Here is a 16027-nt window from a genome sequence, read left to right as displayed (position 1 = left end):
AAGTGCCTAATTCCCCTGCCAAGAGTCATTAGACTACCCTGTCCCACTTAAAAGATGGTTGCTCTGTTTGTATCTGTGTGCCAAGGTGAGCAGACTTTTTTTTTCATTTTCACCCTGCATTGTGAAACGGATAGAATGACCTTGCCAGCAATGCAGAGCTCATGTTTAAAAGGAAGCGCAGACATTTTTATGTTAATGCCATTACATGTTGAATGACATCACTGGCATGGCATGTTACCTCATGCACTCTCACCAGGCTTTTATGATGGCGTAATGTCCATATGCCACCACGACATATACAAGGACTGAGTAGTTTGGTTTGGCCGAGAAATGAAATAAAAAAACAGTTTTATTAACATACAGAACCTGTTAGGTTTTCCACAGTCCTCACTAAAGTAATTAGTGAAATATTCTGGACTGGGCTGGAGAGAAAGCTGGTGCACACCGAGAACAGATGGGGACCATATGATGCTTTGGCTGACCTGTTTACCCTCCCAACATATCCCGTTGTTGACCACGGACTAACATGCAGACTGAAATGCAGTGCTTTTAAGGAGTAGGGTTTTGCTTTTATTTTACATCCATGCCTAAAATTGTGGCACATGTTAAAATACATACTAAAACACTCAAATGTTCAATATCTAGGTCAAAATGTAAACACACAATGTGTGAAAACTAAGCTGGTAGTTTCATAAACAACACAATATATTTGGTTTAAACAACACCGTGCAGTCTTTAATATTAATTTTACTTATGTATTTTTAATCCAACTATTTAAAGTTTCAGTATTTCTCCCTCTCATCTTTTAATGTAACCATATTGCTTAGATTAGCACAGAGCAGTGACTTTTGCTGAAGCTGTTATGAAATTGTGGTGTATTTATTTTTCCATGCTACACTGGTGTTTAAATCAATAAGCTATAATATTAAAGTAGAGATTATAAAACGGAGAAAACCAATACATTTGTATCAAGGACATTTATACATCTGTAAGAATAATATTAACCCCCCTTTTTCAGTTTGTTTCTGACTATCAAAACTATTTTAACATTCGACGAAAGCAACTTCAGTAAAAGGAAATGCAGATTACAAGTAATGATTTCATTTTTAAATCACTGTAATGTACAGTACGTTTGAGTAACTTACTGTAATTTTTTTGTTGTAGTACAGTAAGTACTACAACAAAAAAATTAACTTCACAAAGTGTTTTTTGAGAGATTTATACTTTCAGCTATTCAGCAAAAACCCACCTTATATGAAACGTATGAAAATTGAAACATTTTAAGAAAGCCCAGTCTTTGTGATTAGCTTTACATTACATCAAACTCCAACCACAGGACTTTAGTGACAAAACAAATATTTTATTTAAAAAAAAAAATCCAAGATTCATGCATAAAAAATCTCAAAAGTCTCAAAACCACCTTCTTTGGAGCTGCAGAGAAACATACAAAATTTCTGCTCAGTGGAAACCACCACACCACCAGAGTAGCTTTAACATCTGATGGCCCACGATATTTCATACCAAACAAATGTTGAATGAATCTCACAGCTGGAAGGGTTTTTCGTGTAGAATAAGTGTATGCAAATCCAAGCTTTAATTTTTTTATGCCACTGAAGTAAAGATGAATTTATTTTCAGGTCTTTTTTAAATCTAATAAAAGGTGCCAAGCATGGGGAAGGTGCAGAATGTGCAGAGCTGGAAACACGCATTATTTAACCATGGCATGAATGTGACAACTTATTTTTCAGCAGTCGTCGTGCAGCAGGAACAAACCTCCTTTGAGGTCACTTTGTAGTTTAAATCAAACGGTTAAAGCATCTTATGTGTAGTGAGAAGGAATGCGGTTTCGTCTGACCTCTGCATGTGATTTTCTTTTTCATTTCGTTTATTTTGCTCCATTCCCTCTTCTCACCCTGTACAGGTAGCGCCGGCACATCTGTTGTGTTTAACAAGAATGGCGATGCTCCAGGACGCTATGACCTGTTCCAGTTCCAGGTGACCAACTCCTCCGACCCAGAGTACAAGGTGGTGGGTCAGTGGGCGGACACCCTTCAACTCAGGGTATGTATATTCACTGAGCCTCATAAAGCAGAAGACTGGCAAATAGTTTCTAATGTTTCTGCTGAATCAAGACACAAAGGTTGCTCATGTAAAAAAAACCAACAAAAAAAAACCGAAGCATTCAGTTTGACAATATGCGTACACTATTTACATTTCTGACTTTATTTGTAGTCTGTGTGTTCTAAGATGCAGAAAATGAGCCAATAAGAGAGAAAGACATTCTCCAACCTATTTGAATAAATTTACCCAGCAGATAAATGTTTCGGGGATGTAATTTTAGCTGCTGTTGTTTTCTTGACATATGAACCCAGAAATATTAACAGACATGTTTTGGTTCACGTGTTGTCTTGAACTGTGCCAAAGGCCAGGTCCTACAGAGGCCAGACTTTAAAGAAAATGTTTCCATGCATAATTTAATTTTTAATGTTGTCTGCAGCTTTTAAGAGAAAAAAAAAGGAAGAGGGGAAAGAAACACGATGTGAAACTTGGCCATTTTAAAATTAATGTGTGAAAAGGGATAAAAGGATTTTGCCTGGTTACATTCACCATGTTATATAAAAGTTCTGATGCGTTTTGACCAAGAAAAGGAATCTTTGGCAAAGGCTTTAGTGGGACCTTGATAACAGCGATTGACTCTAAAAAGTAGAAGTAAGGTAACAGTGAGAGGAGGGTTTCATTATGCTTACACTGCATCTGTCAAAAACTGACTGCAAAAGAGTAGGAGAATAAAAAGGGCCTATTTCCAACAAAGATGCCAGTCAATGTGCTATATATTCAGTTTTTTAGGCAGGAGAGTTACTGAAGATGTTGATGTTGTTTGAAATTAAAACCTAAAATACTGCACACACCTTCTGTGCTGCTTGTGCAGCTCATTAACTTCCTTCAGACTTTATGGCTCATAGTCGGATTCTCTGATTGCATTCTGGCAGATGAAATTACACTGTTAGGGTAAAATTGTTTGGAAGCTCAGGAAAAAAACATATTTTTATGTATATAAACTCAAAAAACCTTGAAGATATTAAAATACAGATTACATTTATTTTACCAATAAACATACCATTGTATAGATTCATGTTTAGAGCTGGAAATAGGATGCTTTTTAAAATGGAAAGTTTGGAATTAAACCCAAATGAGTTGCTGTCACAACAACAAAATCCATTTCCAGCCATTCATTTTTGCATTCAATACACAAGTAGTTTGTTTCAGTTCAAAAAAAAGTATATTAAGATTTTTAAATTTGGCAACTGCGACAGACTGGCGACCTGTCCAGGGTGTACCCCGCCTCTCGCCCGGAACGTTAGCTGGAGATGGGCACCAGCACCCCTCCCGACCCCACTGAGGGACAAGGGTGTTCAGAAAATGGATGGATGGATGGATGGATAAATTTGGCAATTTATCTTAATAGCCAACAAGAAATAAATAATATTTTCTTATGTTTTTTTTTTCTTTTCTCATTAAATGCTTATAGGATGGTGGCCGACAGATGTAAACCTACAGAAAAAAACAAATATTCTGTAGGTTTTGTATGTTTTGAAGCTTTTTGATGAACTCCAAAACATACTAACACAAAATAAGAAATGCAACAGAAAGAAAAACATTGCAAACATAAAATCCTGCAATGACAGAAAATAGCAACAATCAACAAATCAAATGCAAATGAAAAATGCTGCAGTCACAGAGGAAAAAGCTGAAGTAAGCATCATTTTGTGACGTTCGGCCACTATATTCAGCTCATCAGACATTCTGATCTTTGATAAAGAGAAAGTTAGAAATATCAGTTTTCCAAATGATAACTTTGTCAAGGAAAACAAGCAATCCAAGCCACTTTGGCTGTATGTAAAAAGCAACTACCCCCAAAACGTATTAAGTTGCTTCACCACCTGTAGTGCAATATCTCTATAGGGTTTTATCAATAACTGCCAAAGCACATTTTCATCCACTTGTGTTTGCAGATGGAGCATTATTTTTTTTTTTTAGCATGGGCAGCTTGCTGAAGCTGAAAGTTATAACAAAATATCTAAATCAGATTGAAGTCCAGATTTAAAAAGGCCACTCTGCAACAAGTTTTGTTTTCTGAGCTTGTTTTTGACAATAAATTGAATGGCTTATCAACGGGGGGCAATAACTTTATCATATATGACGACGTTGGTTTGGATGAAATTTTATTTCTCCCATTAATAAAAAAAATAATAAAATAAAAATAGTTTTTCTTTTTTTCATATTATGGCATATTATCTTTGTATTATTTTAAAAATTTGTTTTGTAATTTGAAAAATTGCAGTTTCATATATTTCATAGATTTAATTGAAATTATTTAAAAATATATTTCATGTTTATGACAGGTCATTACAAGACATATCATAAACGTGCTCTCTCTGCAACATGACCAATCTTTGAGTTCAGAGTTTAGAGTTCAGAGGTCAGGATAATCCGGTTTTTGCTCATGGAAAAACTCAGATTATCTTTAGAAATGAAGCAAAACTCGAAAGAAAACTACCAGTTCAAGGTGTCAAAAAACCTTGTTTCTGGCCTCCATGGCAACAGAGCTACTGGTCTCATTACTGTTTCCACATTGTGTGCGTCCAGGAGGTTTTCCCACACACCGCCATTCATCGTCCAAATAACAAATGGCACCTTCATAGCCCCTGATAAATGACAGATGATAATCTATTCGGACAGCTCAGAAATAATACATTTGTCACACAGACACACATCACAGACAGACTGCAGATGTGAGTGTGTGCAAGTGCTGACTAGGTGTAGGTCAGTAACTGTAATCACTGGCTACATATGGAGGAAGCATTCTGTTGCCTACCTGGACATATGTTTTATACTACGGTGAATGCCTCTGTTGTGTCTGTTTCACCTGATAATATTTATTTTAAAGGCACTTTGAGTGCAACAACACGTGGTGGAAATTAATTACACCATGCTGTGTGTTTGTGTGTCTTAAATCAAGTTCAATTAAAATGTCAGAGATGTGTAAAACATATTTTTTTCATTTATTATATAACAAAATCCATGTTCAAATTCAGTCAGTGATATCTGACGATAGCAGAGCATCTCAACCTGGATATTCTTATTCACATGGAATTGAATTTTTTTTTATGTTTTTTTTCTATATTAATAAGTTAATTTGATTGGTCTGGAGCTGTTCAGTCAATGATTTTGTGACACATTACAGAACAAATTTTGAGTTTTAATGAGCAAGTAATTAAAAATAAATGAACACATCTTCATATTAACTGCCATTAGTTCAATTTATACCTCTCTGCAACCAAGCATTTGTGTTTTTCATGGCCACATTGAAATTACAACCAAATTAGCAGCTGAAGCTCATGAGGGGAAAAGTCCTTGGACTTCCAAAACAATTACTTCTGTATGTGGTAAAATTTTGTTTGTCCAGGTCTTTTAACAAAGTAATATAATATTAGAGATCATTCATTATTTTTGGATAATTTTAGACCAAATGCTTGGTCTAAAATTAACTCCTTGAAGATTTGATTCAATCTTAAAACCTCTTGATTTCAATTCAGTTTAGTTGTTTTACATAGCACTGATTCACAACAAATGTCTCCAGGGACTTTATGAAAAGAGATCCAGTTTACAAACAGAAATATATTGTAAATTCAGTCCAGTCAAATGAATCGATTCAAAGCCATCCACATATATTCCAACTCGATTCTAATTATACCGCATGAGAATTTGTAAAAAAAAAAAAAAAAAAAGAAAATTTTTTAAAGAAAATCCAGCAATGAGGGACTGACTTTGCAAAAATCCCTCATACTTGGTGTGAATAAGGCAAGAGTGGAAAGGAAAAAAACAACTCTCTTTTAATGGGAACAAACCTCTATCAAAAACTGACTCGGTGAGAAATCTTTTCTTTTTTTAACAAAAAAGAGTGAAGCGTTAAAGGCAGCAGTAGCTCCTCTACTGGCTCCATCTTGGGAACAACACAGCTAAGTATACAAGGTCACATCTAGTTCTAAAATCTATGTGATGAACGAGGGAGCAAAAACTTTAACCCTAGAGAAGAGCTAGGGTTAAACACAGGAAGATCGAACCAAGCAAGTTATCTGCAAAAGGAAAGGATTACGATACTCAGCCGATTGCCCCCAGGCTCAGATATAACTTATATCAAGTGATGTAAGAATCGGTGTTTCCACTGAGTAATGTGTGCTGTTTCAACTTAGAGGATACAGTATAAATATAAGCCACAGAATATTTTTGAGCCAAGTCTCAACTTGGACCCTCTTTCAGAATCAGCGATTAAATTTTTCATTATTTACTAAGCTGCTCATGATACAGCAAACAAGACACCAAACAATTTATCCATTTCTGGCTCAATGTCTCACTTGAGGCAGAGACTGAGTGATGGTCCAGAAGGAGCAATCCACCTGCTTCTGGTTGAAAAACAGCCTCAGTCTAGAAGAAATGAGATTAAATTGTAACATTTTCTGATCATTAATCTCCAGAATTCTTTTGAACACTTAATACCAACGATACACAGTAGTTAAGTGCGTTGGTACAAAAAGGTTTGAAAGGTACCGATTGTGGAAGGATTAAAATTATCATAGAAAACACAAACAACTATTATTTTATATAAAAAAAATCACAACCTGAGAAAGATCTGTGAAGCAGTTAGTGAAACTGTAATGTCACTTAAAATTTTTGCCTCACAGTCTGAATGTCTAAGAGAAGATGAATATGAATAGAGATTCACATTATTTTCAGCTGTGTCACTACAGTTATGAAGAAGCTGACCTTTTGTTCAGTACAGGTCTGAAAAGGGAAAGAACTGGTGCAAATATAAATTTGTATTTGAATTTTTTTTATTGTACCATCAAGCTGTTTTTAAACATCGCCCTCCTGCTTTTTAAACAATTTATGAAACGGTGATAGGCAGCAAGGATTTTGAGCCCTTCTTAAATTCTGACATCGTGTCAGAAAGCTGAGTAAATTATTTCAGGCAGATTTAAAACTCAGTCAGGCTTTTCCCTGGAATCCTACTTTTGACTGCATTCCTTAAATAGTTTGAGAGTATTTTTTTTTTTTAATAGTTTGACAAAGTGTTATTTACATACTTTTTTCTGGCGTTGTGCTGAACGAATATGAATTGCTATTGTTCAAATTACAATATAATAGAAATAACCTTTATGTTCCCTCAGTGAGGAAATTCAGGTGTACCAGCATAAAGGTGACAGGCAAGTCAAAGAATGTAATCTTATATTCTCTCTCACATAAATTGTTTGTGCATATCCTTGAAGTGTGAATTTTATTTTTATTTCTTCTTATTTTCATGATGAAGATTAGGAACTGGACTAAATACTACCACTTGCGTAGAAGTAGTGAAAAGTCTGACATGTTGAACCACACTTGTTTTCAAACCAAAGATAAGCATGCCTTGTTAATTCTAGTCATTTAGTTTTTTTAATTATAATTCTGCTGAAATGCATCTTTGACGACCAAAGATTTGCTATTTTCAATTATCCAAGTAATGTGAAAGGAATATTAAGTTAACTCAGAAATTGAGGGAAGACATTTTAAGTTTTTTTTTTCTTTTTTTTGCTAAAGCTAAATGAAAGAGGTTTGTTTTCTTGTGTAGTTGTGCCGTTAAATTTAAGCCATAGAAATAAGTTCTTTGTATGCGTCTTATAATCTAATGTACTGAGCATTTAGGTGGTCAATCAGTGAGGTCCAGGAAACCAATATTGCATTCACATCTCAATAATATTCATGTCTGTGTTGCTCAAACTTTTTAAAGTAAAAAAAAAAAAAAAGAATACATCGATCACACTATGAGCAAAACGCTGTAGCATGCTCAATTTTATAATAACCTAAGCTCCCTTGAGTTTTCTGGACACGATTACAAATTTTGCACCATGAACATTGCTACTTTCACAAAAAGCCATGTATATCTCACATATGTGCCAGCGCTACACACTCACCAGAACTTAAATATTGCAGCAATAAAAACCATATTTATCTCACTCTGCGCAATGTAGACTCTTCCCTCACCTTAACGTACCGGATGCTTTGAACTGAAAGCAAAGCTGATAGTATGACCTACTTTCTGGTTAAATCAGCTAATAATTATCTGTCAAAAGTAATGGGCACTCATAGAACATTGAAATTACTTTCCCAGACAGTCGTGTTTACAATATGAAAATGAAAAAAGTGAGCAGGACATTGATGTCACAACAAAAGTAATGTGGCACGTCCTAAAAATCCAGCAAATCATTGTAAATTTAACATTATTGATGTGTGCTAATTGAAAGTGTTGGCAAAAACAGACACTTCATACAAGTGAGTGACTTATAACATGAAGGTCAAAGATTGCTACTGACATCAGATTTAAGCTGTAGGAAGGTATGGTAAAGTTTTAATCAATCAAGATTCTGAAATCAGAACTACAGTAGCCTTCTAATTTCCTAGAGTTGATCTCAAAGCTCTAACAATCATCATCAGAATCATTACTGTCAGGCATATCACAGTCCTCTTTAGAAGCTGTAACCATAACAACAGCATCTGTATTTTGTTGTATGTATAAAATTCTTGTCTATGATGTTTAAAGTATTGTGTAAAATATGTAAATGCTAGCGGTCATTACAATCCCTACTACTAAACAGATACAAATTTGCAGCATGTGTAAACATGCTGCAAGTTTCAAAAATGTTCTACCCAAGACTGTCCCATGGCCACCAGTTTGGCAAATGTTGCTCAATTTTTTTAGCAATTATTGCTGAACATTTAGTGTTAATTTCTGAACTGGAATTCTATTTATGAAATAATGGAGTTTCTATATTACGGCATTAATAGCTTATTGAAATAAGTGTTGAATTTAATAGGCATTCACCTTCTCCTCTTCTGACAGTCCTGCATCCGTGTGCAGATAGACACACATGGTGTCTTCATTACATCAACCGGTTGGTTTTACTTTATTTGTTCACTTATGTTTGTGGACATTTGTGGTTCATATGTTCAAAAACGTTTTCATTCATTCATTGATTCATTGATTCATTGATTCATTGATTCATTGATTCATTCATTCATTCATTCATTCATTCATTCATTCATCCATTCATTCATTCATTCATTCAGAATGCTCTCATTTAGTGTGACTTCATTGCCAGCATCAACCTCCATGTCTGAGATAAATAAAAGCACGACAACAATCTTGGTGCATAAAAACAGTCCAAATACCACTATACCACTATATCAGCAGGAGTTTTAGAACTGCGGTGCAATCCAACTTGGACTTTTGCTGCGTGTGTTATGTAATAAAAGCAAAAAGGAGTGGTGAAAACCTGGAAAAAAAAAGGCCGTGTAAAGTTGAAATTTCTAGAAGCAAACTGTGAGACTTATCACTCACCACGACTGTCGTTCATTGACAGAGAAAATAGAGAATAGATCAATGATTTTTATGTCATTCAATTTTTCACACAACTTCATTCTGTGAACATGTGGTGAGAGTGTTTGAATAATATCAAAAAGTCGGATAAATACACTGCTATGCTAATATGAGTTTGGCTGAAGTCAACAGCACTTGTTCCATCAGCTTTTGTTTAACTGGAGAGAGTTTTTTTTATGTTAATTACCTCACTTCTCTTTCAAGAAATTTCTGCAGAAGCAAAGATCAGTGTGCTACAATGACTCATTGTTTGTGCTATTGCTCGCTTTTAGCTGTACAACATTGATAATTTCCTCTCATTTATTTAGCTAATAACTGATACCAGAATTTCTTGTCTGTGCCTCTAAAGGCAGCCTAAGTACCACTGGTGTAACTTTGTACACCAGTATGGGAAATCATGGTTGTACCGATCATGAGGGGATCTGGAGTATTTGTGACACTTTCAGTTAAAAATGTTGAATCAATCATGTTTCACAAAACCCATGTTGGTGTCAAATGTAAAACAGGTCCCCAGTCTGTTGGAGATCAAGCAATTTATTTTAGTATCGTATCTCTGAGTGTTGATGTTAGATTTTTGCTTAATTCTGTTGATGTTCTGATTTGCAGTGAAGCTGAGTTAGAGAAGCTTTTATCCTCCTGGTGCTTTTAAAGCCAAAGTTCAGAGCACTTTCAAAATAAATCAAAAGATCTGCTCGGAGTGGTATAAATTTTTTAATGCCTTTGCAAAATATGTAAATCCAACTCTCTGTTGCTTTTTTAGTTTGACTTGTATGTTCCAACTACAGCGTGATCTTAAATCATAAAACACCTCAAGGCCTTTGTGTTTATGACATTCTAACAGTGTTTGCTGCTAATGTTTCCTGCACTTTTCCTTTTCATGACAATATTCTGAATAGAAATAGGGTGTAGCTGAACGGTTGCATTTTACAAAACCAAATCCCATTCTCCTTCCTCCTCATCACGTATTTCATACCTCACCGGGTCTTGTATTAAAGCCTAATGTCTTTTGCATTTCACATTTATTTTTACTTCGCTGAACAAAGGTATTCTCTGTTGCTATGGTGATTTCAATTACTTTCAAGTATTAGAAAAGGCAATCCCCAGAATAAATTGGCAGGAGAGATCTTGTACTGTATTAATCCTTTCTTTTAGCAGTGGGAGGTTAATGTGTTGTGTTTGAGCGGCATATCGATGCCATGTGTCCTGAAAGTTTTCAATACCGTTTTCAATCTCTTGCATATCTCACAGTCACTAACTCCTCATCCTGTGTCACGTCTCTCCCAGCTGGAGGAGCTTCAGTGGCCAGATGGGGAGCAGGAGGTGCCCAACTCCGTGTGCAGTCTGCCTTGCAAAACCGGGGAGAGAAAGAAGAAAGTGAAGGGCATGCCATGCTGCTGGATCTGTGAGCTATGTGATGGCTACCAGTACCAGTATGACGAGACCTCCTGCAGATTATGTGCGTACTACATGAGACCCAACTCCAACAGAACAGCGTGCCAGCCCATCCCCATCATAAAGCTGGAGTGGCACTCTCCTTGGGCAATAATCCCCGTCTTTCTGGCCATGCTTGGAATCATCGCCACCATCTTTGTGATGGCGACATTCGTGCGCTACAATGACACCCCCATAGTGCGGGCATCTGGCAGAGAACTGAGCTACGTGCTGCTAACTGGCATCTTCCTCTGTTACATCATCACCTTCCTCATGATCGCCAAGCCTGATGTAGCTGTGTGCGCCTTCAGGAGGATCTTCCTGGGCCTTGGCATGTGCATCAGCTACGCGGCCCTCCTCACCAAGACCAACCGGATCTATCGGATCTTTGAGCAGGGCAAGCAGACAGTCACGGCCCCTCGCTTCATCAGCCCGACCTCACAGATCGCCATCACCTCCAGCCTCATCTCCATGCAGCTTCTTGGGGTGCTCGTGTGGTTCGCCGTTGATCCGCCGAACACAATTGTCGACTACGACGAGCAAAAGACGATAAACCCCATGCTGGCTCGAGGAGTCCTTAAGTGTGACATCACAGACCTGCAAATAATCTGCTCCTTAGGCTACAGCATCCTGTTGATGGTGACCTGCACCATCTACGCTATCAAGACCAGAGATGTACCAGAAGACTTCAATGAAGCCAAACCCATCGGCTTCACCATGTACACTACTTGCATAGTATGGCTGGCTTTCATCCCAATTTTCTTTGGCACAGCCCAGTCAGCGGAGAAGGTGAGTCATTTCTTTCTGTTGTGCTTTCTCCCTCTGTCACCACCCGTCCCTTTGTATCTCTCCCCTCTTTCTTTCACAATTTTTCTTTTGATTTCTGACAGGACTCGTTATGTTGTGTCCAAACATATGAGCACGCACAAGATGAAACAACCTGAAAACACACATTTACAGTTGCCTCGCAGAAACATTAATACTGTTTCAACCTTTCCGCATCCTGTTGCAGAGCAGTCGCACACTTTAATGTCTTTTAGCGCGCAAGTGTGAAGTGAAAGAAAGCTTTAAACAAAATCTGCAGTGTGTGTCACACATACATGTATGCACAGAAGTATTCGTACCGCTAAAAAAATATCATTTAAAATGAGATATATGAAATAAGATTTTGGCAAATATGGCAAAAAAAAATTGAGATGCACACGCGTGACCCATAGCAACAATGGAGGAACAACGCCGATAGCTCAGACTAAAGAATCTGTTAATGGGACAAACTGGCAATTATTCACTCAACAAATCTGAGCTTTATGGTACAATGATTTGGATGTTATCTTGTGTAAAGAAAGCCTAAAAAATATTAGAGTTCCCATTAATGATTATTATTTTTTTATTGATCTAGTGACTAATGTTTTGATGTATTGATTATTCTAAAATACATATTTTCCACCAACATTTTTCTAAATGTTTTGTTTGCATCTACAAAAATGTAAACAAATATAATAAAATAAAGTTTGCATTTTAATTTGGCTCCACCAACACATCAAAAACAATTGAAGCTAAGCTTTTATAATTAGCATGTTTACAAAAGAAATACATAAAACAACCGTGGGTTTTCAGAATGCCAAATATTTCAGTGACAGAATGACCTAGACCGATGTTCACAGACACTCCCCATCTAATCTGATCAAGCTTGAAAGAAGAATAGCCAAAAAGTAAAGTTTTTAGATGTTCAAATTGACATACCCCAAAAATGTGGTCACTGCAGTTGGTTTTACGAAGCATTATCTCACGGTGACTTGATACAAATCCAATACACACATCGCATTTTATTTGTAATGAAATTTGACAAAACATGCATAATTTTTCTTCCAGTATGCAACGTGTGTATTTCTTCTTGTTACACAATTGTCATGTGACAAAGTGTGAAAAAGGTTCGGTCATGTCGATCCTTTGCTGGACACTGTAGAGTCTACATGGATGACAAATGCTCTGACCGGTGCAGCAACCCACACTTGATTCTCGACTGCGCGAAGGGGGCCTGTGAAGGTGGAGGAGGAGAGGATGTCAAGCACCAAATTCTTGAAGCGCCTGAGGTGCCATTAGCCTCGCGCTTAGGCCCAGGGCTCAGCATATACTATTATTGCTTTCATCTGGAGAGGCAGACAGGCAAATGGAGGTGGAAGAGGAGGATGATGAGGACCTGGAGGAGAAGGAAAATGTGGAGAATGGGGGTGGCTTTGGGAGGGTGAACACAGTCCGTCTTTTGACAACTGCACTCAACGAAGCATTTGACATAGTGTGCTGCTGGAGTTGATTGAGAGGATGACATCCTGACCTTCTGTGTTAGTCACTGCTTATCCGGGCTGTGGCTGAGCAGCATACAGATGCATTCATCTGCTCTGACTCGCGTGCCGCTTGGCGAAACCCGTAGTTACATGACGGAGCCAAAGGGAAGTTTTCCACCGACAGAATATCAATGCAGACAGGAAAGTGTTACTCCTAACCTTTTGAGAGACACACCGCTCAATATCCTTCCTGCTAAGCTCCCGCATGAGCTAGATCAGAAACTGATTTTCCTCATCTCAATTTGCGGCTGATTTCATAGATGAATTACACCCTCAGCAGCGATTAGGAGTTCATTATGTTACTCACGGCAACTAGTGAAGCAGTAATGTGTTTATCTTTCCCCTTTATGCAGTTAACTCTTTCTTCACACGCTGATCTGGATCACAGCACAGTGTCTCTGAGTGCTATGTCTTCTGTGAGTGCCGTTCTCGGCCACTGATGGCGAGAAGTGCCTTTGCACATGTTAGGAGCCAAACACAGTGAGGTCTTAAGGGGTTGTGTATGTTCTCGTTTCAGTCTACATGTGCTAAAGTTTTCAATGTGCATTTTTTTAGCACGCCTTTTGTTTAGAAAGTATTCTCTGCTTCATAAATTCTAAAATTATCCCTCTTCTTAATTGTGAGAGTAAAGAATTAGTGTAATTAAAGGATAGATTAGATTGATGCTGTGTGCATTTGTTAGAGTGTAAACCTGCACAAATTAATGTTGTGCATTTGACGGTGGCCTTGCTCTGTAAGTGTCTTGCCTGTGTTGTGTTTTTATGTGCAGATGTGAATCAACACCCACTCAGACATGAGTAATCTCACTCACACCAGGCTGCCTAATATCAAATGATTTATAAAACCCAAAACGCACCATGCCAGCTGCCTCTGACAGCCCCTACTTTTCAGCCACTCCTAATTGTCCAAGCACTGTGTTGTAACCAAAGATCCAACCAATCAGAAGGGTAAATTCGCAAAGTATCGCAATGATCTCTGTTTTACTGAATGTTTTGTACGTGACGCAAACGGCCAACTTTGGCATTGAAGTCACAAAACAGATTACACCAAATAAACACGAGCAAATACACCTCTGCATTCCAGTAGTTGTGGGAAATGTGGACCTTATTTGAACTTAATTGCAACTTTTCTTCAGCAACAAACACAGCAGACATATAACTTATTCATAAGAAAAAGAAAACTATTTTACTTTTGTTTTATCAGCGCAGGTTCTGACCTGATGAGGAAATTCTCAAAACTGTCAGAAAAACATCTGATTGGAGTAATAATGTCAGAATGGTGTTTATAAATCAATATGCTTCAGAATTCATGTCGAATGATGTATCCCTTTAAATGATTCATTCAAAGATAAAAGTGTTAACTTTTTAATTTTTAGATGTTTTTTTTCCATCCAATCTGTGTAACAACAGTTCTTGTCTTTTTTTTGTCTTAAACATAAATTTTTTTTTAATATAATTATAGGCAGATATTGTTGGAAGCACCCACAAACAGGTTTGTAAACATTTAACACCACCAAATGTATTTATAAATTCTCTTCTCTATATATTATACTGATATTTAACACACATTTCGCCTCGCTTTGATTACCTCATTAGCTTTAAACAAAGAGAAATATTTTATAACGCTTTCAAAAGAACACATAGGTTAAGGGGTGTACATAAAAATCAGAGTTTGGCACATCTCTCATTTCTGAAGTCACAGTTTGGCATGTCTTCATACAAGAGCGTTGGTTATTAAGGTGGGTGTTTGAATCTTGACACTCTGTGTTTGAAAACTCTTGCTGCGAAGACAGAAACTGTTTCCTGAGTTTCCCTGTTATCACAGATCAAGCTGGAAAAAGACATTTAAGGCTGACTGACAACACTAGATTAAAGCAGCATTATAGAAGCCTCTACCACATTTAAACCTTTTTGATTCCCACTTGAAAACAGAAATGGTGACTGACAGACAAATTAATTAATTCGGAAGCACCGTCAGAATACTGCAAGTTTTGCATGCATCCCTTCTCCACCGCACCTGAATGAAAAAGGACGAGTTACCCCCGCAGCACATCAGCAAGCTTTGAAAAATACCAATCATTAATTATTTATTTGATTCAGGTTTGATGAAGCAGGGATGCATCCAAAAGTTGCACAGCAGTGCCATTCAAGAACTGGAGTTACAGACCCCAGGACTAAACATTGGCTGGTTAATCAGGCTGACATTGGTATCTACTATGATCCTGATAGTCATTGAACTTATAGGTCCAATTTAACTTTTTTTTAAATGAGTTTAAACATCATTTCTTCCCTCTCCAGTTTCGAACCTAAAACCTTTATTCTGACCAAACCTGATCTGAATGGTTGTATATTTCACCTTTTTAAAACACAGAATGTTATTATTTACATGCATTTTGGCACGAGACTCCTTATAATTTGCCAACCTAAAAACCTTGAGATAAGGGCTAGTAAGATCTGGACTACACAATTGTACACTAATATATATATATATTTTTTAAAACACTGTTTGTTCAATCAACCAATCAATCAATCAATCAATCAATCAATCAATCAATCAATCAATCAATCAATCAATCAATCAATCAATCAATCAATCAACCAACCAATCAATCAATCAAATTTTATTTCTATAGCACATTTCAGCAGCAAGGCATTTCAAAGACTTTTGTTGTTTCTGAAAACTTTACTTCCTTGTGGAAGCAAATAGCAAGTATACCTAGTTTCCCCCAAAATATTGCTAAATTTCATTACCATGAACCCAATATTGTGTATTATCTTGT

At 36.9% G+C, this 16027-nt stretch overlaps 1 protein-coding gene across 1 annotated transcript in view; it reads left to right on the top strand.

Annotated features, from left to right (window-relative positions):
• Positions 1–16027, top strand: part of grm7 (glutamate metabotropic receptor 7) — a 107381-nt gene that overhangs the window by 78220 nt on the left and 13134 nt on the right. The window contains exons 7-8 of the mRNA XM_016674121.1: positions 1922–2061; positions 10757–11692. Of these exons, the coding sequence (XP_016529607.1) occupies positions 1922–2061; positions 10757–11692 (1076 nt within the window). The remainder of the gene's footprint in view (positions 1–1921; positions 2062–10756; positions 11693–16027) is intronic.

Source organism: Poecilia formosa, unplaced genomic scaffold (assembly GCF_000485575.1).
Source record: "Poecilia formosa unplaced genomic scaffold, Poecilia_formosa-5.1.2 Scaffold90, whole genome shotgun sequence".
NCBI classification, from domain to species: domain Eukaryota; kingdom Metazoa; phylum Chordata; class Actinopteri; order Cyprinodontiformes; family Poeciliidae; genus Poecilia; species Poecilia formosa.
Note: the sequence above shows the minus strand (reverse complement) of the source record. Positions and strands in the feature narration are given on the sequence as shown.